The sequence below is a fragment of the Labrus bergylta genome, chromosome 12 (genome assembly GCF_963930695.1).
Source record: "Labrus bergylta chromosome 12, fLabBer1.1, whole genome shotgun sequence".
Classification (NCBI taxonomy): Eukaryota; Metazoa; Chordata; class Actinopteri; order Labriformes; family Labridae; genus Labrus; species Labrus bergylta.
The window spans coordinates 11,842,886-11,869,225 of NC_089206.1; the positions used below are offsets into that span (position 1 = coordinate 11,842,886).

Sequence of the window (26,340 nt, forward strand, 5' to 3'; positions counted from 1 at the left end):
GTCACGGTGCACCTGCTTTGTCTTTGAAACAAACAGAAGAGGAGGTATATGCCTTTTTTCATACTGTATGCCTGCAGAATCACAATACCTTTATTTTGTTCTCCACACAGGCGCGGATTCTGCATACAATAAAGAAGAAAACCATACATAGCCTGATTTTATTATTCCAAAGCAGATGGTGCAAAATGAGACACGGGGCCCTAGCAGCTCAGTGACCTTCATGTTGCTAATCTAACATCGCCCTGACATTGATCTAACATTAACTCCTCACCTCTCACAGAGTATGCATGACTCCAAACAGGCTGGTGGCCCGGCGTTATTTCGAACAAATCACCTAGACATGCAATTACCTCCTGCTCCGGAGTTATTTCTTTCCTGTGGATGCGACGGGCCCTTTAATTTGAGTCCAGGAATTAAGCAGGTTTCCAGGTTAATTAATTTGACAGACAGAGCCCATTGTGCCTGGTGTCAGCCCAAAAGGAAACCTTATTGCCTCTTGTCCTGCAGGTTGACTTCTTATTGTGCTTTGATTCCTCATTCTTTAAAGAAGCGCACACTGCTTGGCGTGTAATTGACTTGAAGAAGACTGCATCCAGCAGACGTGTTATTGAATTCCTGAAACAAAGGTTTGGTCCCTCATCCCTGGCATGTGGCTGCATTTATTGGTTAGTTTAGCTGCATGTTGAAAAGCAAAACCTCTCCCAGGATACGTCCTCGCTCCTTCCTGCTTGTTGCTTCTTTCTTTATCACATGATGAAATTGAAATGGAGTTTGTACTGTGTGTATTTGAGCACACATGAAACTGTGGACGTGAGGAAGTAGAACACAGAGAAGATCCAAACCGAAGTGTAATCACGGTCTAAATCACACGGACTTCCCATGGGGAAAGGCCCCTCTTCCTGGGGTTAGTCAGTGAATTAAATCACAGTGAGGGCCCCATTTTTCAAAAGTAACCTTTCCGTTGACAGTGTAAGTGGGAGTCAGGCTCTCACCCTGGTCCGAGCTGTGGAATTAGTGTCTTGTGAGGCGACACCAGTCTCTCAGGGTGTCATTTGTAGGGGCTGTTTGTAGGTTTTTTTTTTTCTGCCTGTCTGAGTTCGCTCAGTGTGGAGGAGACCATCTGCCTCCCTATCCTCTCTCAGCCCTCATTTCTTTCCACAGCAGTCTCTTCCCGGCAGTTTCCCACACACTTTCCTGAAATGTATTTTTGGTGCATCTCATGAATTTTGGCCCCAGAGTGCAGTTTGTGCTCCCAGTGCCCACATCAACACCCTCAGACTTGGACATGGAGGATTCTCCTATTGAAAAGTATTCATGCAATCAAAGCAGCTAATGGAGATAAACACACTACATGGCCGGATTAGGCTTGAATTAATCTCTATTCAACTTAATTAATTAGCAATGTGTCCATTCCAGCCTGTAGTGTCAATAGGACATGTTGCAATTAGAGCTACATCGCCTTTTCTAATCTTTTAATTGAACAGAATTGAACGGAACGAACAAGTTCATGAATTGGTATTTTATGCCTCACAATCATTTTCACCATGTACTGTAACAACTCTTAGGGTCTGTTTATTACTCAAAGATCAGAAAACGGAACTGATTTATCCCATAATCCATTTGCTTTAGAGACTGCTGGTGTATTTCTCCTAGCAGCAGCCCCTGTGGATGCTTTTGTTGGACGTGTGACGGCTGGTTTTAGAGGTGGTCATTTTCTAAGCTAACTTGAAAAGGAAGCCTTTGCATGAATTATGTATTTTCTGTGTGCTCAGTTGGCACCTTTTATCAACTTCTAACCCAATGATTGACTCCAGCGGAGCCTTTAACATGCTTTTTTTTTTTAAATACGATTTTCCTCACCTTGTTTAAAATTAATGCCACAAAAGTGCCAAGTGAGTCCCCTACTAATGCCTGCCCATGAACGCAAATTATCATAATCTGCTTGTTTGTAAACGCACCATCTGTGCAATTAAATAGTTTGGTGATGATGATAGTGTTTTGTTAGGAATATGAGAGGGCTCCTTTTGCTCCTGGAGGTGTGGTTAATTCTCACCAGCCTGTGTGCCAGTGTGCGTGCCAGCTTTATGTGTGTGTGTGTATGTGTGTGTGTGTGTGTGTGCGCGCACAGGATGAATCAGGAGTGTCTTCTGAAGAAGGGTTGCCTGGGAGACCAGCCTGGACCCCTCCAAACGTGTCTGTTCTCCCCTCCTCCTCCTCATCCCTCCGCCTCCGTTTTAAAGGTGCATCAGTAATGAATCCAAAACTATTTCAGGAAAGCCACTTTTTTTTCAGTCGGCGGGCTCATACCTGCAGCTCTTCCTTTTCATAATGCCACAGATCTCTGTTTCATGCCAGCCTCCTTCTACATCAAAAGCAAAGAGAAGGGGAAACACTTCTTCTGTGTTTGTGTGAGGTGATAAAGGAGGGAAGAAGAAGAAGAAGAAGAGAGAAGCGATAATGAGTGCGGAGACGCTGCGCGCGGAGAGGCACTCAGAGGAACAATTGTCGTACTATTAAAGTCAGTAAGTGCATTTTGCTCGGCATGTTTACCTTCTCGTTGAGTTGATGCCTTAAGACGCTGAACGCCAACTTCCTGAAAACCATTCCATGAAGTGATGCTTCTCTTTTTCTCTTGCTCTCTCTCGCTCTCTCTCTTTTTCTCTCAGCCTGCTGAATGACGTCTCGCAAGCTAAGGGGGCTGAAAACTCGGCGCACACAGTGAATCCCTCGCTGTGACTCATTCATTTTGTATAAATGCGACCGGTTGCAGAGCCGGAGAAAGAGCAGGGGCTTTAATTAGCTGGATTTTCTTAGTCCTCTGCTCGGAGGACGCATTTAAGCTCGCACTGGTCGTCGCTTTTCTTTCTTTCCTTTCTTTTTCCTTTTATGGAGACTGTGGAGATGGTATGCACCCGTGGGAGACAGACAGCCGACCGAGCCTTTCCTGCGCTCCCATGGAGTTGGTTTGAGCAAGAAAGAATGTCACCCACTTCTGCTGGTCCTGACATCTGAGTATTGATTTTTGCGAGATCATTTCCTGAATTCGTTTGCGTTTGAAGTAGAATCGTTCTCTCTGTGTGTGTTCTGCGCTGCGGGTTTTTCGGGTTTTGTTCACGCGCCTTTGGATTTAGCATAAATGGACAAAATTAGGCCAGTTTATCTGCGGAGGGTGTTCATTTTTTTCCCCCCGCTGAGATTTTCCGACATATGGATGTAGCCTCGCTTTCTCAAAGGGAACCGAATTAGGGCTTCACTATTCAACAAGCTGCAGCGCTCACTCCAGGCAGCAAAGCGATGGGCGCAGTTTGTCTGAGCCATCCTCTGCGTCTTGCTTTTTCAGCCCAGCTTGTTGAATCTCCTCCCTGGTGACATAGAGAAAGAATGGCTTTATTTTAACAAACTTCCTCAGCCTGATTACGCTCAATCCTTCCCCTTAAAAGTTGATCATGGCTCGTGCCTCTGTGCGCGTGAAGCTGGGCTTTATTTTCAGAGTGTTTTGGCTCATGAGGACTGTGGTGGATTTCGCGCTAACCCAGGAGACTTATGCCCCCCACTCGATACGGACTGATGGCCACCTGACTCTCGGTGGACTCTTCCCGGTGCACGCGCGGGGGTCCGACGGCACGCCATGCGGAGACCTGAAAAAAGAGAACGGCATCCAGAGACTGGAGGCCATGATGTACGCGTTGGACCAGATCAACCAGGACGAGCAACTCCTACCCAACATCACCTTAGGCGCGCGCGTGCTGGACACTTGCTCGAGGGATACCTACGCGCTGGAGCAATCGTTAACTTTCGTGCAAGCCCTCATCACGAAGGACACCTCCGACGTGAGGTGCACCAACGGGGAGCCACCGGTGTTTGTCAAGCCGGAAAAAGTGGTGGGAGTCATCGGAGCCTCGGCGAGTTCGGTATCGATTATGGTTGCCAACATCCTACGCCTCTTTCAGGCAAGTCTTTGAGCGTGTGGGATAGTTTTTAAAACTGTTTTTTGATGTAACTCCTGTTAGAATCCGCTTTTTAGGGAAAGGCTGTTCCGTTTTATACCACCTTGTGATGGGAAGCAGATGGAAGTAATAAGTAGTAAACAACAAAACCTGGTCCTGTACAGAAAATAAACCCACCCTGTTATAAACAAATACCTTTATTGTCAGGCAGAGATTTTTACTTTGCTCTTGCTCATGTTCTAATTTTCCTCCAGACTAATCATGAGGTTAGCCCTTCCCATGTTAAAAAAAAAAAAAAAAAAAAAAAAAAAAAAAAGGTAAGGTGGTGTGAGTTTTGGTACTTTTCCCCTTCGCTTCACTGTGCTGTGCATGAGACAGCTGAGTGTGCTGTTGCCTGTCCCCGGTGGTGCTGAAAGAACAGCTCCCGTCTGTTCCAGTCTCACTCCAGAGTCTGGATGAGTGGGCACTGACAGCCTGACACAATCACACCCAAACTCAACAACCGCCTCCTGAGAATAACTGGCCCCGCTTCATGTGATTGCGCATGATTATATGAACCTCTTGTACAAGAAAGAGACTGCAGGCGTTTTTTATGAATTGTTTTGATCGTGAAGGCTGAGATTTATGGTTGAGTTGCTTTTATCTGCAGCAGGGAGGGGGGGGGGGGGGAGCGAGGGTTGGGCCTAAAAAAGGAGCTTGTTTCAAACTCTTCGCACCCTAATTGAGCTCGATAGCATTGCGTAAATAAAATTAATTTGCACTACTAATTTTAAAATGAGTTAGCATGCGTGTCTATGTGAATACATTTCTGTTCCTGCTGTCCTAGACACAACTGACCCACTGCTGGCGCTGCAGTGGAATGAGGAAACACAGCAGGGCACTAATACAACAGATGAATTATTTAAATCACATCTTCACAGCAAAACACCTAATTACTTGGATGCTTTTGCAAATGTGCAGACTTCTTTGCAGCTTTTTTTTTGTTTTTTTCTCGTGTGAGGACAGTGGCGTTACACCCAGGAAGGATGTTCTGGGCTGCAGTGTTGGTGCTAATGATTTGTGGTCGCACGTTGTAACCCACTCCTGTCGTTTTGTGTTTTCTCCCAGTTCAATTAGAACAAACTACCAGCCTGGCTGTAAGTAGCTGTTTAACTGCAACTGGAAGACAGTCAAAGTGCTTAAAATGCTTTTAAGCCTCCCTCCTTCCTCCAACCTCCTTCTCATCACCCTTTTCACACACACACACACACACACACACACTCTTACACATGCAACACTTTTGTTTTTTACACAGCTAGTCATCCTCTGTGGTCTCATGGCTCCACTGGCTGGACAATTAGCCGGTGGTCCCCAGTGCAACCTACACCCTGACTTTGTTTTCTTCTTCTCTCTTTGTAGGCTGAGTTAACAAATTAAAATTTTATCATTTTAAGTTGGTGAAACCCCCCAGTTATACTTTGAAGCATCCCCAGTAGACTTGTTATTTGTTAAAGAACATTGTAAGACTTCCTTTTGCGAGCACAATTTAACATGTATGAATATGTGAAATTTACAAGACTTAAGTTGAAAGAGGCGATTCCTTCTCTCGTCTTTGCAGCTCACACCAGCGGCTCTGAAAGTGTAAAGCGATGGGAGTGTGAGGCGTAGTCCATGTGTGATGCTCTGTTCAAGCGCTGTGGATTGACAGCTGCTGTCGTGCAGCTCCACCCGTCACTCTGCATTTCTTCTCATTTCCCCAAATTGTTTGGCAGACAGGTGGATTTAATCACCACAGTAAAAAAAAAAAAAATCTTCACGCAAGATAAATTCAGATCCCATTTGCCCTTCAGCACACAGTTTTTTTCCACCCTTCCAGTGGTGATGATGGAGGTGATAATAAACGATGATGACTTAAATGTGAGGCCGCATGATACTGTATAATCAATACATGTCAGAAGTGAGAACTCCCAGCCCATTCGCCCTCATTAGTTTTACAGCATTTGATTAAAGTGTGGCAGCAATTCCAAGTTTCTGAGATAGTTTTTGACTTTGATCCATCAAATATCAAATGATTCAAGCCAAAAGTTAAAGAGAAGACCTGTTCAGGTATAATTAAAGAAGAAAAGCATTTTTTTTTTCTTAAATCAAAGGGATAGGGTTCCCAGAAGAAAGTCTGAGTTAATTTAAATCATATTTGATTGTTGGATGTGCTCAATAAGTGCACAATCTAATGCAGGCTTTAAAGTTAAACCTTCAGATTTAAGTTGTATGATTTCCTCTCACTTAGCTGTCCTCCTAGCCTACTTTCTGCCTTGTTCTCGTTGAACATCATCAGGTCATTTCGTGCCTCACCCCTGTGATAAATGAATCATCAGAAAAACTAAATAGTGATCGTAGACTTTTATTGCCAGACGCTAAATATCATGGCCGTCTATTCGGGACATGAGTAGCTGCTGAACTGTTAATGCCGGAAAATTGACATGGGGGATAGATTTTTCTGAGGACCCAGGAGGGGTGATCAATACTGTTGCCATGGTGAGGCCGATTTGCTGCTAAGATGTTTTTATTTCGCTGCCTTTCATGCTGTGTTGGAAATGAGAAGCAACAATGCCACAGGAGGGAGAAGAAAAATCAATTACCCAAACTTTTGAATTGTTACCATGAGCCATGATGTTGTGCACATTTTGAAGAATCACCCAATCTTCACTCTTTGCTTATGAGTCAATCTCAAGGAGGAGGAGGATTCTGTGCTTGAAAACACGAGGTAACTTTGTCCATTTGTAAGTCCTGGCCTCTTGAATGAATCATGAAATTGATTTTTCCCTCGATGACATTTAAAATCAGGGAGTGAGGCACGCTATTCAGGGGTCGCATCTCTTTTTCCCATAGACTGAGGCAAAAAACTTTGTATTGAATGCAGGTGAACTCGGTCTTGTCCTCCTGTCTGGGGAAGCGGCCCCTTCAGACGAGCTGTCTAAGTGAGGCATTGACGTCCTCGCCTTTCATAGCCCTGACAGGCTCCGCTCGGCTTTTTATCTCTCCTTTTTTTCAAAGAATCATCACTGTGATTGATTTGAAGGAGATTGAAGCCTTGCAGTGTGATCTATTCAGCTGACACTGGTAAAGACGGACACCAGAGGAATATGAGGTGTTGTGTGTGTGTGTGTGTGTGTGTGTGTGTGTGTGTGTGTGTGTGTGTGTGTGTGTGTGTGTGTGTGTGTGTGTGTGTGTGTGTGTGTGTGTGTGTGTGTGTGTGTATGTGTGTGTGTGTGTGTGTGTGTGTTTGTGAGTTACATAACAAGCACTCAAAGTGACACAATATGGCAGAGGTTAATTATGTCTCTTTCCCTAAACATGGTTGCCATTTGTACATTGATGCATGCAGAAGCTTGGGTCAATTAGTCACATATCCAGTCCTGTCTCCGTCCTGTCTAGAAGACTGTGCTGGTACGACAAGGATGCAGCATTTGAAGAGACAAACACACACACACACACACACACACACACACACTTCATATGCACACAAATAACTCCCACCCTTAGCTGAAGGAATGAAAACACAACTGTCTTCTGAGTGTGCCACAGAGACCCCTCTCAGGCCTTATATCTTTATAACAAGCATCTGAAACCATAATGCAAAAAATTATTCCACTTTCTCTACTTTGTTGACACCTTTCTCCAAAAGGAGAAACATAACTCACGAAGAGCCCGAATTGACGACAAATAAATCAGTTGAGTATGTTATTATTAACATAATATTCCAAGGACAAAGAAAATGTAAATCAATATAATCATGACTTGGAGTTTGCTGTGGTGACACTAAGACATGTGTTTTTTTTCGTTGGGGGGTCCTGGTCCTTGTTGATGAGGCCAGCTCCATTTTGACATCAACCAATCCATGCAGGATCTATAACAGATAAAATAACTCACATTGTAGAAACAAATATGACTACTGAATGAAGTTATGAAAGAACTCAGCTGAGCTAAAAGTAAAAGAAAAAAAAAAAAGCAACAAAAAGAGTAAGAGAAGATGGAAAGAAAGAAAAATGAGAGAGACATTCTTTGAATTTCAGATTTAGAGGAAGTCTCACAGGGATTTGTGTGAAGATGGAAATCTAAGACTTCAATATAAATGATGTGAATAACATTTAAATTTAATTTAATGATCAATGCACCACCCTTCTTTAAAGTCCTGAATCATTTACACTACAAGAGAAGAACTGAATACAAGTCCAAATGTTCCCTGTCTCTCTTTACCACTCAGCTTTAACCCCTACACTCAGGTAGAAGACGAACTCTATGGTTTTATTGTTTTTTCCTGCGGGAGATAGTTTGTACCACTGGCTCCAGTGGTACTCCCTTGTGGTCTTACAACTGACCCCTAACCCAAACCATGCTGGTTTTCATTCCAGCCATTTAATGTGATGCTGACTTATGCCCTGGTCCGAGCGGAATTGGCAAGGTGAAATCTACTTGCACGCTGGGGCGAGAGCAGGTGGGACAGGACAAAACGTGGGCGGGGTAACAAGCATACTCCACAACGTGTTAGCATGGCTAACAACCTAAGAATAGATTCTAGACGCTTCTTTATACATGTAGTCTATTTTTTGTCCGCTATCACGATCATTTTACTACTTGCCAGCAACATAATGTGAACCTCCATCGTCTGCTTGTTCTTTATTCAGTTAAACAAACGAGGATATAAACAATCAATACTTAGTTAAGGAGAGGTCAATCCCATGCTCTTCAGCCGGTCACGAGTGTGAAAGGGTATTTTCCCAGGTCAGAGTTCAATCAGAGCGAACGGTGCAAGATCAAGTGGTGACAAGACTGTTGTGTGTAAATTATGAGGAGCCAGTATTTGAAGGCTGCAGTAAACCTGGAATGCAAATGAATGCATCCAAATGAAATTATTTTGCTGGACATAACAGCGGCCATGCTCTGAGTACGAGTGCCAGGACTGAGCAACAGCAGGCATAGATCTAATGTTGGAATTGGATGATAGAAAAAAAAAAAGAACAAACATTTATTTTTTTTACATTTTTAAATTGGAATGATGTCAAAGTCGTGTTTGTGACGGTTTCCAAAGCACAAACTGATCTCCAGGAAAACTCCAGACACGCAATGGCAACAATTACGATACTAGCTACACGGTGAAATGTCGTCTGAGAACCTGATCTATCAGATGTCTCTCTCTTTCTTTGGCCCTATTTTTGGGAGGAACAGCGTTGTGACAGAGTTCTGTTGCACTCATGTTCAGTGGAGCAGGTGTATACTTACACACAAACACGATTCTCTGTGAACAACTGATGCAATATTAATAAACTGAATAACACATCCCTGTGTTAGACATGTTGTCATCGCTTCTGACACCAGGTCTTTAGGTCAGTGGCCTGCCACAGGGAGAATATGAGAAGCCATGCACGCCTGATATTAATGTCTTGGATATTCCCACAGGCGTGGGGGGGGGATGGTCCACTTTATTATTGGGCTCCATAATAGCGTGCAAGACTGTGTGACTAAATGTTTTCCAATGAAAACAAAGCTAGTGCATTCTGACTTCATTCTTCATTTTTTTTCCAGACATGTTTCAGTTTGTTTCTATTTTGTTTCCACTTACATCTGATAAATATTCATTCAGACCCTGTAACTGGGTGCCATCCCTCCTTTATACATGCTTTTAAGCTTGTCTCTCAGAGACAGGCTATTACCCACACCTCCCATGCATAGGAGGATGGAAGAGGGCACCTGCTTTAAAGCTTAGCGCCGCTCTCACATGGGGTCACACCAGTGTTCCTCAAAAAACGTGTTGGCAGTATGACTGTGAAATGTGACTAGAACAGCACTCTTAGACTTTGTTGGAAGTTTTCTGCAGTTAATCTGGCGAGCAGAAGGAGCAAAAGAAGAGGAAACCCCATTACGTCCGATCCTCTTACGGGGATGAGTGGAGAAGCATGAGGAGGTCTCTGCTGGCTGCCGGTCGGGCTCGCACTTATCCCTCCAAAAAGGAAAAATGTCCCTTCTACTTGTGTAGGAAAAAGTCCAGTGTGGGCTGAAAGGCATTATCACAGGGCTCATTGTAGTTTGTTTAAACACAGTGATATGTTTTCCATGGAGCATTTTTGACACAGCTTCCATTACAAAGTCACTCAGCCATACTAGCGCTGAATGACTAAATAGGATCTGATTCTGTTTTCAAGGCAGAAAACCTCATAAGAGCACAAAATGTCTCCATGGATCAAGTGGACTGTTTTTCCAGGCATTTTCCTGTCTTCTCACGGGTCCTCAAATCCTGCTAAATGAGTTAGGTGAATTCGTGAAAAAGGCTTCTCTTTGTGCAGCCTGTGAGAGTGTCTGCTGATTCCAAATGATGCATCTGTTATGGGTCCTCTCAGACCTGGGCTCTGTGCTTTGTTCCCTGTTTCATCGCTTTCTCAACACCTTCCTCATCACAATCTGAACTCACACACCACATTAGAAATTATTTTGCACTTAAGACTAACTCCTTTGGATCTACTTGTCAGGGAGAATTCCCTCTCAACACATATAAGATGTTGGACTTTAAAGAAAATAGGAAGTAAAACAGTGGCTCTGAGGTTTGGACTGTAACGCACTGCAGTGCTTTCGCTTAATGCTAAAAAACTGCAAACAAACATTCTCACAGTGACAATGCTAACTGCTAACAATGCTGTTCAGTTTTGTTATTTACCATTAAGTAAGCTATCTCAGTTCAGCATGTTATCATGCTAACATGTCCTACCTTACCTCCTTTGACAATGGTTAGCCCAAACAAGGTTTGTACATCAATGTTTAGAAGAAGTAGTTTACTTTCTTAGCTCCCCAATCTTAGTGTGTTAGCATTAACATATTTGCAAACTTTAGCTTAAAACAAAGGACACCTGGGGCTGATGGAAAGAAAGCAGTGTCTTGAAATAATTTATCACTTGATGATGACCCTGGAAGAGAAGTTAAAGAATCATATAAGGGATAACGTATAGTGAGCAGGTTGTTGTCGTGGAATGGAACAGGACCTCGACCGCCAAATCACTGCCACGCTTATTAAACGGCTACTTACTAAGGAGATCAATAATTTGAAACAATATTGATTTGAAAATTATTTTATTATTTTAATCAATTAATCAACAAATAGTTGAATCTACAGTTAGAGCTGGGTCCATAGCAACTGTTAAGTCTGTAGCCTGGTTAAAGTGAGTTAGACTAGCTGTTATTACTCACATTACACTGAACATTACCACAGATGGTGAATTGAAACACAAGGTGAACAGACCAGGGTTAATCAGGGCAGCACCTGATTTATTTTTTCCGCCTCACCACCATCGTAGTCTGTTGACATTTTCCATTAAGAAGTCTATATACAGAAGTCTTAGTGTTTTAGTTTGGTAGATTTCCCTGTCATAGCGTACAGTTCTTCAATCCTTTAACCTCTTTCCTCCATTGTTATCCTCTCCTTTCTCTTCTTCCCACTGTAAACAGACCGACTCCAAATTAAACCAGACTTCTTTCCGCGGATTGATGTGATGACAGTTAGTCCTCCAGAGTCCACAACAAGAGCCGAGTCCCCTGCAATCATCTGCTTTTCTAATAGTTAGTATTTCTTAACAACAGTGAGCGTTGCTCTGCTTAATTGGCCAATCAGAATCAAGTATTTATCACCGCCGAGTAATTGAAGTAATTAAAAGAATCTTGGTGGAACACACATGTTCTAAATTACACGCTAATACACCCGCTAGCTGTTGAGGAGTTTCACTTAAAAGGGGACAGATTGTAGTAAGAAAATCAACAAAGACAGGAGGGTTTTACCTGATTTTGACCATGAACATCTCCCCAAAGTTCCAGACGAACATATCTTATTGGTAACGACAAATTTTCCATATCAATCAAAGAGACATTACTAGAAATGATGAATGCAACACAACTCTCAAACTCAATCAACTTTGTGCAGTGGGCCAACAAGTTAGAAGTGACAGGAGGTGAACCGCTCACATGGCAGTCCCTGGAGGCTGGCAGCACGAGGCTCTGTTTGGACTGCATGCCCATGCGAGGGCTCTAATGTAGACAGGCATGTCACTGAAGAGCAGCAAGAAATAGACGAGGAGTCACTGCACGCCAGCTTGAGCTGCAAGAGAGGGAAGAGAAAAACGAAATGGTCCTTCTATCTATAGTGCTCATTTTTTCCTCAGGTACCTCGAGTGGCAGCAAGCCAGGTAGACCTTTTTCATGAAAGTGCCAATATTGTTTCTAGAGAGAGGTATTTGTTCTTTATTTCCTTACAGAGGTAATTGTTAATGTAAACAGGAACACAACGAAAATCATTTTCAACTCTATCGCTTTTGGTTGGAGGCAGAGGTTTTGAGTGGCACTTAAGCATCGCTGTGTATATAATTTAAGCAGCATTTCACACTGTGGCAAGTGGAAGTGGAGCTAACTTTGCTGAGCGGTATAAGCTTTGAAAAATAATCTTATATGCAGGTAACATGTTTTATATAAACTCTCATGCATCCAATATTAGTTAAGTGATGCAACATGTACAACAATTGCCCTCGGAATGTAGTTGAGCTGAACTATTTACCTCAAAATGATTTGAGTTAGTATAACACAGACAGTTTCATATATTAGTTCTCATAAATCTACTAAGCTACGTTCAATTTTCTTTTGCAGATATTCAAAAACCTGAAGCTCTGGGTCAGTGAGCTCATCCATTTGAAATATGGTCATTAAACATCCGTGTTTATGTGTTTATGTGTTTAACATTTGTGCACAGGGATGGCAAAGTCCAGTGTGCGCTTTCCCAGTGAGCATAATAAACATCATCCGGATTCATTCCTTGTCCTTGTGTTGTGTTATTACAGCAGAGCCTGAGGGTACATCAGTTGCTAACAAAAGATACTAACAGTAATATATAACCATGACATCAGGCAGCACGATGTGGACCTTTATAGAGAGACTAAATTATTAGAGTGCAGCATGGGCCTCAGGTAGTTATGCTAAAAACACCTGTTGATTTTTGATGTGGAAATGAAAGAGTGGAACTTTCATTAGCTTCAGTTTCATTTTGTCTATTTCCCTTGGGATGAAGCTTTGCGAGTGTGGCGCATGTATTTTTTATTTTTTCCCGGGTTGGCTGTGCAGTGGTGTGTTTGTGCTGTTTGAACAACTTTGTGTGTCTCCGCTCTTTTGAGCTTGAAATGTATACAGTGCTGCAACATCTAAGGCATATATACATAAAAAATCAGTTGACAGGACGACTGTTTTCAGATGCAAATCCCATGGGATTTCTAGTGCTTTCTGAAAAACAGCATCTGACACATGCATTGATTTGAAGGAAGACCTCAATCACCACTGACATTTTGCAAATTAGGGAAGCTCTCTCCTTTCAAATAGGATTGCTTAAACTCCAATTGAATGCCACACGGGAGCTATTGATGGCAGGAGATAGTGTTTTTCAACAGCCTTATCAGTGTTGGAGCACTCGCATGTGGCCCACAGTGAAGCTGGGTGGATCAATAGCCTGCTATTTATCAATGGATTATGCATTGAGCTGTCATGTGCTACCTGGAGGTCAAAGGCCAGTCAAATGTGGTATTTGCTTGTTAAAATTCAAATACCAAACTGTCTGTGCTGCGTCAGCCAGTCAAAGATTTTTCTCTCTGTACTCCTGCCAAAAGATTCAAAACTAAAATCTATTTTATATTCAGGAGGGTGAAATCAGATTTTAAGAATACTATATTACACCCTGATTTTCCATTTTTCATGCTGTTGTTCAAGGTTTTCCTGTATGTGTATATAGGTTTTACCGTATGTGTATATCTGTATTAATCATGCTGTTAGGACAAAAGTCTGCTTTAATATTCACATTAAGAGGTCATAAAGAAAGACCTCACTACAAGTTAACCACTAGACGTTTGATTCTAAAGGTAGGGTTTGGTTAAGGTGTGCGGTTGATTGTAGTTGAGGTTAGGACAAGCCTGATGATGATTTATACTTGACGTACTGGTTGATGTACTGGTGGCCCTGGTATAGACACCTGCAGTATAGGTTGTGATTTATTTAGATTGTGATTGATTCAGTGTCATATTTCAAATGTTGATGGCTCCGCAGCAGCCCAAGACAGTCAGATGTGTTCAGGCGGTATATTGTCTTCACTGTATTCCCACAGTAACTGTTGTTTATATTCTTTCATCCTCTTTGTTAAATGCAGTGACTGGAGGCTATACAGAAATATTTACACAGTAGAACTTGAGTTATATTCAGGTTAAATGCCTATTTAACCTTATCTAATCACTGGGCTTCAGATTTCTCCCTCTGACTTCACCGTGTTTACATTCTTTTATTGGTGTAGAGAACACGGGTTGTGGTGAGAACAAGCTTTGCAGAAGAGAGGTTGCTTAATACTGAGTCTTTCTATAACTTCTTCAGCTTCGTCATCCAATCAAAAGTCTGCAAAAATATAAAAAACCTATCGGACTAAACACAATCTATCTGACTGGCAGGTATCTCTATCACCTGTGTCTGCATGAGTACTAATAAATACTCGCTTCTCTAGAGACAATGAAAGTCTCCCCATGAAACCAGAATGAGTCGGCAGAAGGAGTGGGAATAATCACATTCTGTTTGTGAAAACACAATAAAAAGTGGGCCACACCTCCCTGGCTCAATGATGGTGAGATGGTTGTGCTTGTTAGCTTGTGAGTTAAGAGAGGGAGTTGAGGACAAAGCAGTAAATCAGAAGACAACGTTTTTTTCTTTCTTTCTTTCTTTCTTTTTTTGAACTGTTGTTACTTTTGAAAGCATTACTGAGCATGCCCACACATCTGAAAATAATCTGCCGGCACTGTATTTCATTTGAATCTAGAAACAACCAGATGCGAGATTCCTGGTGTGGCCTATTTGGGAGGCAAGAGATGAAGAGTAGACAGCCATGTGACCTATCAGCTTCGTTTATTTGATCCCTAACCTGCCCCTTGATATTGGCTGTGGGCTACACACAAAAACCAAAAGGTTCCCCAAAAGAAGAAAAATACATAAAACAGACAAAGGGCAGGATGTCTGCAGCTACAAGACAACACCACACACTGCTAGTGGGTCAATTGATAGAAAGGGATTTCTTTTGTTTCGTTTTTACATTTTTTGGGGTTGAAAATCCTCCTCATGTCTTAAATGCTATTCTTAACATTAGTTAAGTTTGATTTAAGGGTTTAGGTCAGGCCTAAGCCTCCAGGGTATGAGTGTACGTCAGTGCAATGTCCTCCTAAGTACTAAAAGTGTGGACATGAGTGTGTGTGTGTGTGTGGATGTGTGTGAGTGTTTTAGAGTGGCAATAATCCTTCACTCTCAGTGCTCAAGCAATTTTCCAGTTCCAGTGCACAGTTGGAAACACATCACACCTTATTATTTAGGGAAACCATGCAAACAGAGGTGTGTGCACTAATGAATATAAAATAGAGAAATGGATAAATACGTGGCACTTCAAGGCACTCACTGTGCTGGTCAGAGCACAAGTGGCTTTAACAGATAAGACCTACGTTTGTTTTACTGCACAATTGTATTTTTAACATTTGGTTAAAGCCAGTGCATGTACAGTAATACACCCTTTGTTACCGTATTGATATGCTTGGCTTAGATAATATATTTTATTATCTCTAAAAAAATGTATATTGGTGTTTGGATTAGATTTCTGACTTGCAAGGCAAGAAGTTATTGACTACACACAACGCTGTTTGCCACATGAGATACTTAGCTAAAGAGATACAAATTGTATATATTATTATTTTTTCATTAATAATGAGGCAACATGTCCAAAGGGCTAGCTTTCATATCTTTGTATTACATGTGCAAAGCATTGTCTTGTCTCTTACTTCAGAGTATTTGACAGATTGTGTTGTTAGCACACTAGAGAGCCACATGAGCTGTTTTGAGGGGGATGCATGTTAGTGTTTTCTTTTTCAAAATAAAGATAACCCTTCAGAAGCGGCTTGTGACAGTTGCATTGTATTCAGCTGTGCCCGTTCCTGTTTCGGCTGGTTAACTTGTCTGAGGGTAATTGTCTGATCTGGCGTCTGTTTCGCATCTCTGATTCTGGCTCTGAAATACATGTCAGTATGCAGCCTTCTGACACTTTGTCTCACTGTGAGAGGAAGTTATGCAAAATGTGCATGTCACAAAAACACATTCCCCATAAATCTTCTCGGTCCATTAGTTGAGACACTTGCTGTGATGAATCATAATCTCAGTGAGAATGAGAGTCTATTTACACAGAATAGCTCCATCTGAAAGATTTTGTCCAGTTCTTCCAGAGTTGGCAGGTTATTGAATACGGCACTGGAAAAGCTTCTTGCTCTCACTGAGTGGACAATCGTCCATTGTTCTGGCTGTGCAGCAGAGCCTATGTGCTGCTGACATGACTACAAGGTCAGATGCCCTCAGAGATGCTCTACATCAGCAGCACCCAGCAAACAGTGAGCCAGTGGGTGGCCAGGTCACGACTGGACACAGTATGATTTTCATCACAGAGAGCCACAGGGGTAGCAGGTAGCAGACAAACAGAGACACACTTTACTCCATGGTTTGTCATTGTACCTACCTTTTTATAGCCATTTAGCAGTATAACTTTGACTTATAGATTTGTGTTGGTGGTAGTGTAACTAAATCTTTTATGGTTAAATGGCATTCCCAGTTTGTTTGCCTAATGTGTTAGTGTCGTTAGGGCAAAGGTTGATTTGGAGACTCTGCAAATATAATCTGACTGAGATACACTTGATGTACACTCAGTTGGATTTCACATCTCAAATGGTCACGAGTACTTTTAATCTACTTTCAAATGGTTTAGAAATACAGAGAAAACAATAGATGAAACAGCAACATGAACCACTAAATGTTTACCTTTTCGTCAAGCCATTGGTAAAAAAAAAAAAACTTCACTTCACTTAAGCTTAATGCAAAAGTAGGCATGCTTACGTGCTCATTTTGACAGTGCTAACATTTCTATGAAGGTCACAATCCTTGTTAAGAATGCCTATGATTACCTTTTGGTAATAAACAGTACTGCACCAAAAATGAATTGTAGATTTTGAGATATATCAATTTGAGAATTGAAAGACTATAAAAATTATGGGCTATTTAAAGTCTGGATTCATCAATTAGTCATCAATTATGCCTGTTCAAAATGTCATTGCCATCTAACCCATTTCTGAGCGATTTCTGTCCAAACCAAAATGGTTGACTGATGCCCAACTCCTAGCATTGCCCCCCCCCCCCCCCCCCCCACACCCTCCCAGTGTCACCAGTACTGCTTAAAGTGGCAAAAGAAGCCTGTACTTTGGAAACCTACCAGGACCATATCTTCTCAAACATTTAACTTCTATATTAAAAGATCTTTTCACCTCATATATTCTTGCCTCAAACCCACAAGTCATTAAAATGTCACAGTCAGAGTCGTAACCATTAAGTGACCATACATTCTTGATTTTATCTTTGGCTTGTTGGCTGCTAGATTTAAAGTTAATCTGCAGCTCACATCCTGCTCACTTTATAAACATACTGTGGCTGAGGTCTGACTGACTGAGGATTATATTTCCTCATGAGTCACACAGCTTGACATCCTCAGGCTGTTATGACTGTCCCCTGTATTGACAGAAGAAGAAAGGTGAGTTCAGAGGAGAAGGGACTCTATTTCCCCGGACTGAGCCTCCCAGGCTGCAGCTCTGAACTCCCACCAACGAGTTCCAACAATCAGAAGCTTCAGGTTAGAGATAGTTGATGTGAGGGCTGGTTAAAGTCCCAGCGAAGGAGACGTTATTTGTATAAAGCCCTGGAGGAAGGTCCGCCTGTGCAGACAAACTCAGGGAAACAAACTCCTTAGGTTCACTGTGAAGTGCCCTACCGTGATGTTTTTATTTTGTTACCATACTCAAGGTTGCCTTAAATCTTTTTTATTATCACCTTTAAACCTCCATGTTTGGGGGTTTGTCTTCCTGAAGCTTTATACTGCTATTTAAAAAAAAGAAGTTTTTATCTGTTTCTGGATGGGTTTCAATCCTTTCTATATTTTTCTCTTTCTTTTTAAAGAAAGAATGTGAATGCTCTTCTGGTTTATTATTGCCTTCCTGAGTAGTTTTCAATGTATTTTATACCTATTTTAAAACCCTGTTAGATGAGTGTGAATATCATACTGGGAATGGCAGTTTAAGCGGCACACGGCCTTGTCCCTTTAAAATAAAATCATCAAGTCTGCATACATTCCGTTAGTTGCAGTTACTGCAATGCACAGCATAATATAAAAACACAACACTGGGAATCATGTTAGTTTTAGCTATTTAAGTATAAGTGTGGCCCTTTTGCAGAAAACTGTATTCATGTGCACGTTCTACTTCACATTTGCAAACCCTCCCTCAGTCAGACAGATCCACGTGGGATGACAGAGGATTTGGCGAGTGTTTCTGCATGCAGGTGTTTGTGATAAGATTCTAAAATCTCAACCCTGGGAGCGGTTCAAGGCAGCACTGCAGGCGATGCCAAAGCAAGCAGATAGCTCTCTGTTGAAACATCCTGTTCTGATCTAAACCATTACATGTATCTCAAGTGCATGGATTCAAGTATGAGCTCAGACCCACCAACTGAAGGAATATGAGATATCTGTGATATTTTTTCCCCTGCTGTGATCACTATGTAATTACATGGCCCTGCTAAAGAATTCTTTGTGAGGAGGAGCAGACAGAGGAGGGAAGATAAGATCGAGGAGGCTCACCCACCACTGTCTGCACTATTAGGGGAGAAATGGGCCCAGCGATGATGCTCTGTCGAGTCTGTGGAGAGAGCTGCACACAGAGAGATGGGGGGGGGGGGGGGGGGCAGTACAGAGGGAATCATTGGGATGCAGGTCAGAGTGTTGCAGGTGCACGACTAACAATGAATGTGTCAGACCCTGTATGCTCCAGGTGTAGGTGGGGGAAAAAAAGATGTACCTATGATCGCTCTGTGGTGAATAATATGCCAGAGACAGTCCAGTGCTGGAAAATGCAATGAGCCAGAGATGTAAAGATGTTGCCAACACAAAAACACAGACTTTTGTATTTGCAGAAAGAATAGACATGTATTTTGTCTCTTATCCAGAGCATAATAGAATGCATATTTCAGCATGGCTTTATTGATATCTCATATCTCATGTTGAAAAACTAAAGTTACGATGCAGGCTGCAGAGAAAGAACACAGCAGAGAAAAACAAAGCCGCGTCCAGTGCACTCTGCAGTCTGGAAAAATCAATACAGCCCTTTGTAATGTGAGACCCCGTGGATATAAAGGAATACATTTGATAACACTTAGTCATAAACCTGCAGGCTGTGTTTTATTCTTGCCGAGACTCTGTGAGCTTCCCGTCGCACCTGGAGAGAGCGTGCAGCACAGCCGCCATTATCAAGGCTGTTCTGTTGAACTCTATTGTTCTCTGCAGGGCCTGGCTTTGTGTGAAGCCTACGAGGAGCTGCACAAAATGACTTGAAGAAAAAACGGGATCTGTAGAAAGTAAATGTCATGAGTGACAGAATAAAAGCTCGACTGTCATGCAGGCTTTAAAAGGCAAACTCTTTAAGGTGTTCTTAGAAGGCTTTCTTTAAAGACAGGTATTCCAAAAAGCAACTTTAGACTCTAACACTGCATAACATAGCTCTTTCATGAGTACAGACTAATCTCCGATTAGGCTACTTGATGTTTGGAAATGATTATTCTTTTGAAAAACCAATTTAGTTGAAATAGCAGTCTGTTTACCAGATGGAGAGATGGAGGTCGGTCAGGTTCTCTTTGTGAGCTATCCACACTTTCCACCCACGCCTCAGCTCTACTCTACTGTGTGGCTCTTCTGGTCAAATATCTGATTTGTGAGTCATACCTAGCCTCTATACCCATGGAGGAACATGCTGGTTGTCTTAAAATACACACTGGCAGGGCAGCCGTGCTAGAGCTCAGGCCCGGCACCAAGCGCCAGAGCTGCCCAGGGGACTGATGTTGAGCGAGCGGGAGAGACAGAGGGTGAGGGAATCGACTGGGAAAAGGGGGAAGTGGGCGGAAAGAAGGAGACGATGGAAGGTCGTGTTAGATAAAGGATTATGAAAGCCTAACTTTCTGTCATGTAACACAGAGGCTAGTTCAGCAGTGTGGGCAACTCTGAAAGTGAGGTGTTTGGGCTGCAGAAAAACACAGTAAACATCCAGACTGGTTGAACACAACTCAGGTGAGGTCCATGTAAAATAACTGGCTGGGAAAGAGTGGAAAGATGCAGTAGGAGTGTAATGTGAGGAGGAGGTGGAAGAGAGGGAATTAAAAGAAAAAGCCCAACCATTAAATTTCTTCTTCTTCGTCTTCTTTTCGCCAAACACAGTTTAAATGAAGCAGAATTTCTGTCTGTGTAATGTTGGCTAGAAAAGCTTTTTCCAATCCATTAAGTGTGATGTGTCCATACAGCAGACAGGCTGGAGTGGATTGTGGGTGTAAAAAGCACAGATCTTTTAGACTGAAGGCTGGAGTTAACATCCTGTAGCCCTCATGATGTTAATATAAAGTTCAGGCAGCTTAAACATTTGGTCATTGAAAGGTTTTCATTATATTCTCATATAAGAAACATATTTACTTGAGAAAATGTTTCATGTGACTTTCAGAATTAGACTGCAACTATTATTATTTTTAACTTAAACCCCTGAAACCAAAATAATAAATAGCCCCTTTCTATGTTATTAAGGGTCTTTATACTCTATGTTATAGTAGACATGTTTAGGTATTGAAAATTGTATTCAGTCCAATCACAGAACCCGGCTAGCAGTGATGTCTGTAAATGCCGCACAGTTAACTTCTGATGTAGCCAGCAGTTAGCCATAAACTACTTCTAGCAAAGAGATCCTTTTATGGGCACTGCATTATTTAAAACCCAATAAGCATCTTGAGAAGCGACCATGTGTTCAGACTAGTGGTGGGTCACATGGAAAAAAAAATCACACATTTTTTATGGCAAGTTCACGATCCCGATTTTATCATGATTCTTCCTCATGACCAGAACAACCAAACCTATTTCCGCTTATCATTTTCAGCCTGTTGGTCAAGGCAGGAAACAGCTCAATATTTGTCCTTCAATAGTTGGCATCTTCAGGTTCATCTTCAGGCGCCTTGAGGTGTCCTTGGACCACAAATCATTTAGTTTCCTGCATTCTGATCAATTTTTATGCACCACTTGGTGAATTTCCTTCACCACTTTGTAATCTGATATAGTCTTGTCTCCTCTTCTGCGTCTTTTAAAATCTATTTTCATGTGCATTAGGCACATTTTCATGCAGTTATATATTCCTATGCTATAGCTGTAGCTGTATACAAGAAGCCTATGTTCATATCATGTCATTTTGAATTAACTAACTGGACTTCCTTTAGTTTTGTTTATAGACCGGTAAGGATGGCAAAATAAGCAAATAAAAAGAAATCCAGAATGAGATTATTCTGTGACACATTCTGTGGTTATGCAGTAAATAAGTGAGTATTACTTATTTTAGTTTAACTGTAATCATGTTTTATATTCATAGAGGGGTCCGGACAACGTCCTTTGACGCACAGAGCGGTGACCATAGTAACACACTCGCTCACTCATTAAAACAGATTGTGTTCATACGTCTTCTGTGCTTTTGCTATACTTCACTGATAATGCTTGGGCATTTATTGAACAATTTTCACTGGTAATGATGGGAACTAATCAAAGGAAAAGTCAAAGCAGCTATTGGCTTATTTACATAAAGCATCAACATTGTCCTAGTCTGAAGTATTGATGGCTGCAGGTGTGGTGTGTTGACCACAGATAGGTGATAGTTGATCAGTTTTTGGCAGGCGGTTGTTGACAACATGTGGGGGAGGAGGGGTTAGCTCAATCATAAGATAGCTCTGGCTAACAATTTGTCACTTATATTAAGCAGTGCTTTCATAGCTTTGAGAAAATAAATCTCAGCTAACATAGAGATCATCACATCATTTTATAACTCAATGTTCAGTGACAAACTGAAATGAATTATTTTACTGCTTGTTATTCTCATCATTCTCTTTGGCCCTTTCCTTACCCAAGCTGGTGCCTACTGGTATATTCTGCACACACAAAACTAACTCCTTTTAACTAACTTGACTGCAATCACTACTCAGATTGAATGCTAATGTAGCCCATTGCCCGCTAGATTTAAACAACTGGTTCCTTAAAAGTATGCCGTTTCCACCTTACAAGATTATATTTCAATCTCCATTTGCCCCAAAAGTCAATTCATGCTATTAGCGGTAAACCAATATCAATACCAGCACCGGTATTATGTTCTGACACGACAAGGATTTTTGTCATACCGTCTTCACCGTTTTGTAGTGCACATTCAAGGCAACACAGTATGCTTAACCTACCAGCCACAGTGGCAGCTAAATGAAATTAGAGTTAATTGGTTATTTGTGACAGACAACAGTTTAGCTCAAGTTCCCCTGTCTCTGCATGTTTCCTCCTCACATGCTCACTAATCAAACGGCTCCTCCTCGTCTAAGCTTTTACAAAAAGTGAAAAAATTGTGGCAGAGCAATCAGGTAAGATTGCGTAATCCCCTCTCCAAGTTTCAGCAAACAACTTGCTTCCATCGTGTCTTTCTTTCTGTTTGGGGCTTTAACAAATACTGTGAACAGCTCGGATTGCATCTTCATTGCTGCTGAACTTGTGTTTCAACTGTCCGAATTCCAAGATGAAGATAAGTGGACCATGGGGTGCCAGTAGCCGAGTGCTTGCCCCATGTACGGAGGCTGTGGTCCTCCAGGCGGAGTGGCTGTAAACACTGTAACTCCATACGGTGTTGTTGGAAATCTCTGCTAAAGCTCGACTTATTTGATGATAGACACATTCTATTTCTGACAAATCCTTCACAATAAAATCCCCCTGTTGTTCTGTTCTTGGAATTATTTTTATTATGACAGAACCACATCAGGAAATGTGTTGTTTCAGCAGCAGCTTTAGTGTGTGTGCCGTGGGGTAAGGCGCAGAGCAGGAGGGGAGTGTGCAAGTACAAATCAACGACGCAAGTTGCTAGGTGACCAAAACGATAGACGGAGAAAATAGCTCTGGAAAGTATAGCTTCTGCTACAGCAAAATGTATCTGTCCAGTAATGAGAATAAGAAAGCCCTGGCCTTTCTTCTGCTGAGAAGGTGGAAACGAGCTGCAAAGAAGAAGAGGTTGTGTGTTCATTAAATCCTCAGGGCACGACAGGATTTGGAGGAGTTTAGTCTCATCCAGGAGCTGCAGATCCACCACTGCTTCACAACCACAGCACACATTTCTGATACTTTTTTTAACAGACCTGGTACACCCAAGTACAAATACATTAAAGTACAAACAAAGTCAGAATAAAGCTGAAATAGCACCAAAACCTTTCCAAACAAAAGCTTTTCTGCCGATGTCCTGGTAGCTCTCTAAACTGGTAATCTAGAGCTCAGGAAAGTGATCTGATCTCCCCTCCTATTGGGCGCGCTGAGAAGTTGTCACTGAGTGCTGCACCCAAGTTGAAAATGTCCATATAGCACGCAGTAACGACTGGCGCGACCTTGCACTGCGCTAAGCTCGGTGCGGCACAGATACACTCTTGCGCAACACTTAGACAATTAATGGGTTTGAGAGCAGCGTGCGCTGCATCCTACAGTACCTGAAGGGGCATTTACACAACTCTGCAGAAGAGAAACAAAACTTAAAATCACAGAGATTTAAGCTGATGGACTGAACAGAGGCTCATTAAAAGATGTTTCTCTGGTCTCGTGCAAAGGAATGAGTTGAGCATCACCTCAAACAGGCTTGTTTGAGGGGAGAAACGGGGGGTTGTAGTGCATGGATAATATGCATTAAATCCCTATAATACTGTAATACCGTGATATAACACAGTTAATGCAAAAAGCTAAAGAAATACCTTTATATGATTCTGAGGTGATATCGCCCGCCTCTACATGCTAGTGGAATTTCTTTTACACAGAAACAACCTTGCTGTAACTGCCACAGGTAGATACTGAAGGAAAATCTATTAATACACTTCTCTGAATATGATTCTGCTTTGGCAGTTAATATAGTTTGCAGATAATTGATTGATTAAAAAATCTCATCGTTGTAATTGACCTTAATTTTTAGAGATATGGTTTCATCAAGAAACATGGAGAAAAGTGGGGGGAAAATAGAAAGACAATAGACAGAGGGAAGTAAATGACTGAGGGCAGATTGTCTCTACTTGGGGGAAACTGGCAGCCTGAGGACCTCTGTGGGCAGGAAGTGTCTGCTGATCATCTGTGTGGGCGTGTATGCATGCAGATAGATGATAGGGAGGGAGGGAGAGACACACAGGGAGGTGAGCCTCACTTTTTTTTTTCTCCCGTTGAAGGGGCTGAAACACACAGAGGGGTGGAGAGGAGGGTGGAGAGGAGAGCGGAGAGGGGCTGAAAGTCACAGGTTGCGAAGGGAACGCAGCCTTCCCGAAAAGGAGAGTTTGAGTGAGTGTTAGAGACACAGATGGGCAGGAAGAGAGGGGGAGAGAGTGACAGAGAAAGGGAGGAGAAGCCGCCGGCTTCCACCGCCCTCCTCGGCTGGGTTGGCAGCGGCGTCTCTGGTGAGGAGAGATTACCAAAGCCCAGCCTGAGGTTACATGTACGGACACAGTCATTACCTCCGCCCTGCTAACAAATGGCACTGCTTTCTAAACACAAAGCAATGGCTGTCTGATCACCCTCCTTGTCACATGGCTGCTGAGCCTTGATTTAGCAGGAAAGATGTAAAACTTGATAACGGCTCCATGTCTTTATAGGCCTGTTTATTGTACTGTATTATTTTGTTTATAGGATATCGACCGTTGCTGGTTTACAACACCCGGCTTTGCAGCTACAAATAAATCCTCTGACTAGGGATGTTTTCTGTGAGCAAATATTTATTCCATTAGGGACAGGCTGTGCAGTTTTTGAGTGACTTTCAAAATAGCTTCTTGGCCAGTTTATTGGATCATACTTACATTTTGTGTGTGCGTGTCATTGTGCTGGTGTCATAAGGACAATCTGTGCATTGGCGTCCAGCCACAGGCAGCACGGGGTTATGAATTCGGGTCTGTCAGAACCCGCTGTCATATCCGCCGTCACCATGGAGATGGTTGCAAACAGCCGAGCGGATCCTTGACTGTTGTCAAGCTATACTTAAAGAGCTAATCATGCAGCAAATAGAGGCGCTGGGATTCCTGCAACACAAACTCCCTGGCCGCACTCCCCACCCCAGTTAGAGCCATTCATGGGAAACATCTCAGCTCTGCCACTCATGCTTCATTTGCAGCAATGCTTTTTAGCGTAGCCATCAGATAAATGGAAACCAAACCCAGCCTGTACAACACTCAAGTTTTCATTGTCTAATTCTTTGACAGATTGTGTTCCCACAGTATTGCCTTTTGTAGGAAAACACTCTTCGTTTGAAAGATGGCCTTTGATTTTTGTCTAAGAACCCATAGCTTGTCATATCTCTCTGTTTTCTGTGTCCCATCTTATATCTGCAGATTTTCCTCCTCTCAGATGGCAAGGATAGATCGCTGCCATTACCCCAACTGAGAGTCGTGTTGTGCCATATGCTGCCTGTTTTTCTTCAAACAAAAATGCCTTTTTTGCATCGAGCATGTGCGATCAAACCAAAGCAGAAAATCACAGCAAGAATTGCTCTCAGCCTCTAGGAATCATCACCTTTAAATGAGCCGGGTCGGACAGTAAAAGCACAAACATTACAGTCTCTCACCTCTTCTCAGAGCTGACCATGGTTAGGGTGGTGGTGGTGGTGCTGCATGAGGAAACACAACGGAAAGGCCAAGGCACTCTAATTAACTTTGCCTGGCATTCCCTCTTACTGTGAACGTGTCTAACCTTTACACAACCTCGCTTCGTCCTCTCTCCTCTTAAACACCCGGGTTGAAATTCTCATTTAATGTCAATAAGCAGATTAACAACCCTCCCCCGACTGAACACCTTCTTTCTGTTTTTTTTTTTTTTTTTTGCCTTCTTTAGACTTCAGCAACAGATTTTTATTCAGGGCGGCCGCAGCACTTTGCTTTGGTAAATCAATAAAACAGTGTCCCCTATAACAGACCTCTGTGTTTTCCTCCCATCGATCCTGTCAGCCCAGATACATTCAAGAGCAAGCCAGGCGATTACCCTCAGCAATCTGAACACTGATCTATACTGCAGATGACAGGTGCTAGACATCCGCTTTTGGTAATTGTGATTCTGAATGGGGGCGTCATTAATCATTCTTCGCCTGAATTCATGTGCCCATCATGGTTACTGAAGTTTCTTGGATGCAGACTTCTTGCAGGAGTCGCCAACAACTTTTTACCCTCATGAAACAGA

General features: G+C 42.3%; 1 protein-coding gene across 3 annotated transcripts in view; it reads left to right on the plus strand.

Moving 5' to 3' along the window:
- Window positions 1-2,298: 2,298 nt before the first annotated feature.
- Window positions 2,299-26,340, plus strand: part of grm7 (glutamate metabotropic receptor 7) — a 65,047-nt gene continuing 41,005 nt past the window's right edge. The window contains exons 1-2 of one of the 3 annotated variants that reach the window (XM_029276569.2): window positions 2,299-2,522; window positions 2,667-3,950. In XM_029276569.2, coding sequence (XP_029132402.1) covers window positions 3,447-3,950 — 504 coding nt within the window. In that variant the 5' untranslated portion in view covers window positions 2,299-2,522; window positions 2,667-3,446. The remainder of the gene's footprint in view (window positions 2,523-2,666; window positions 3,951-26,340) is intronic. The other 2 variants (XM_065961374.1, XM_065961375.1) reach the window with 2 other exon arrangements.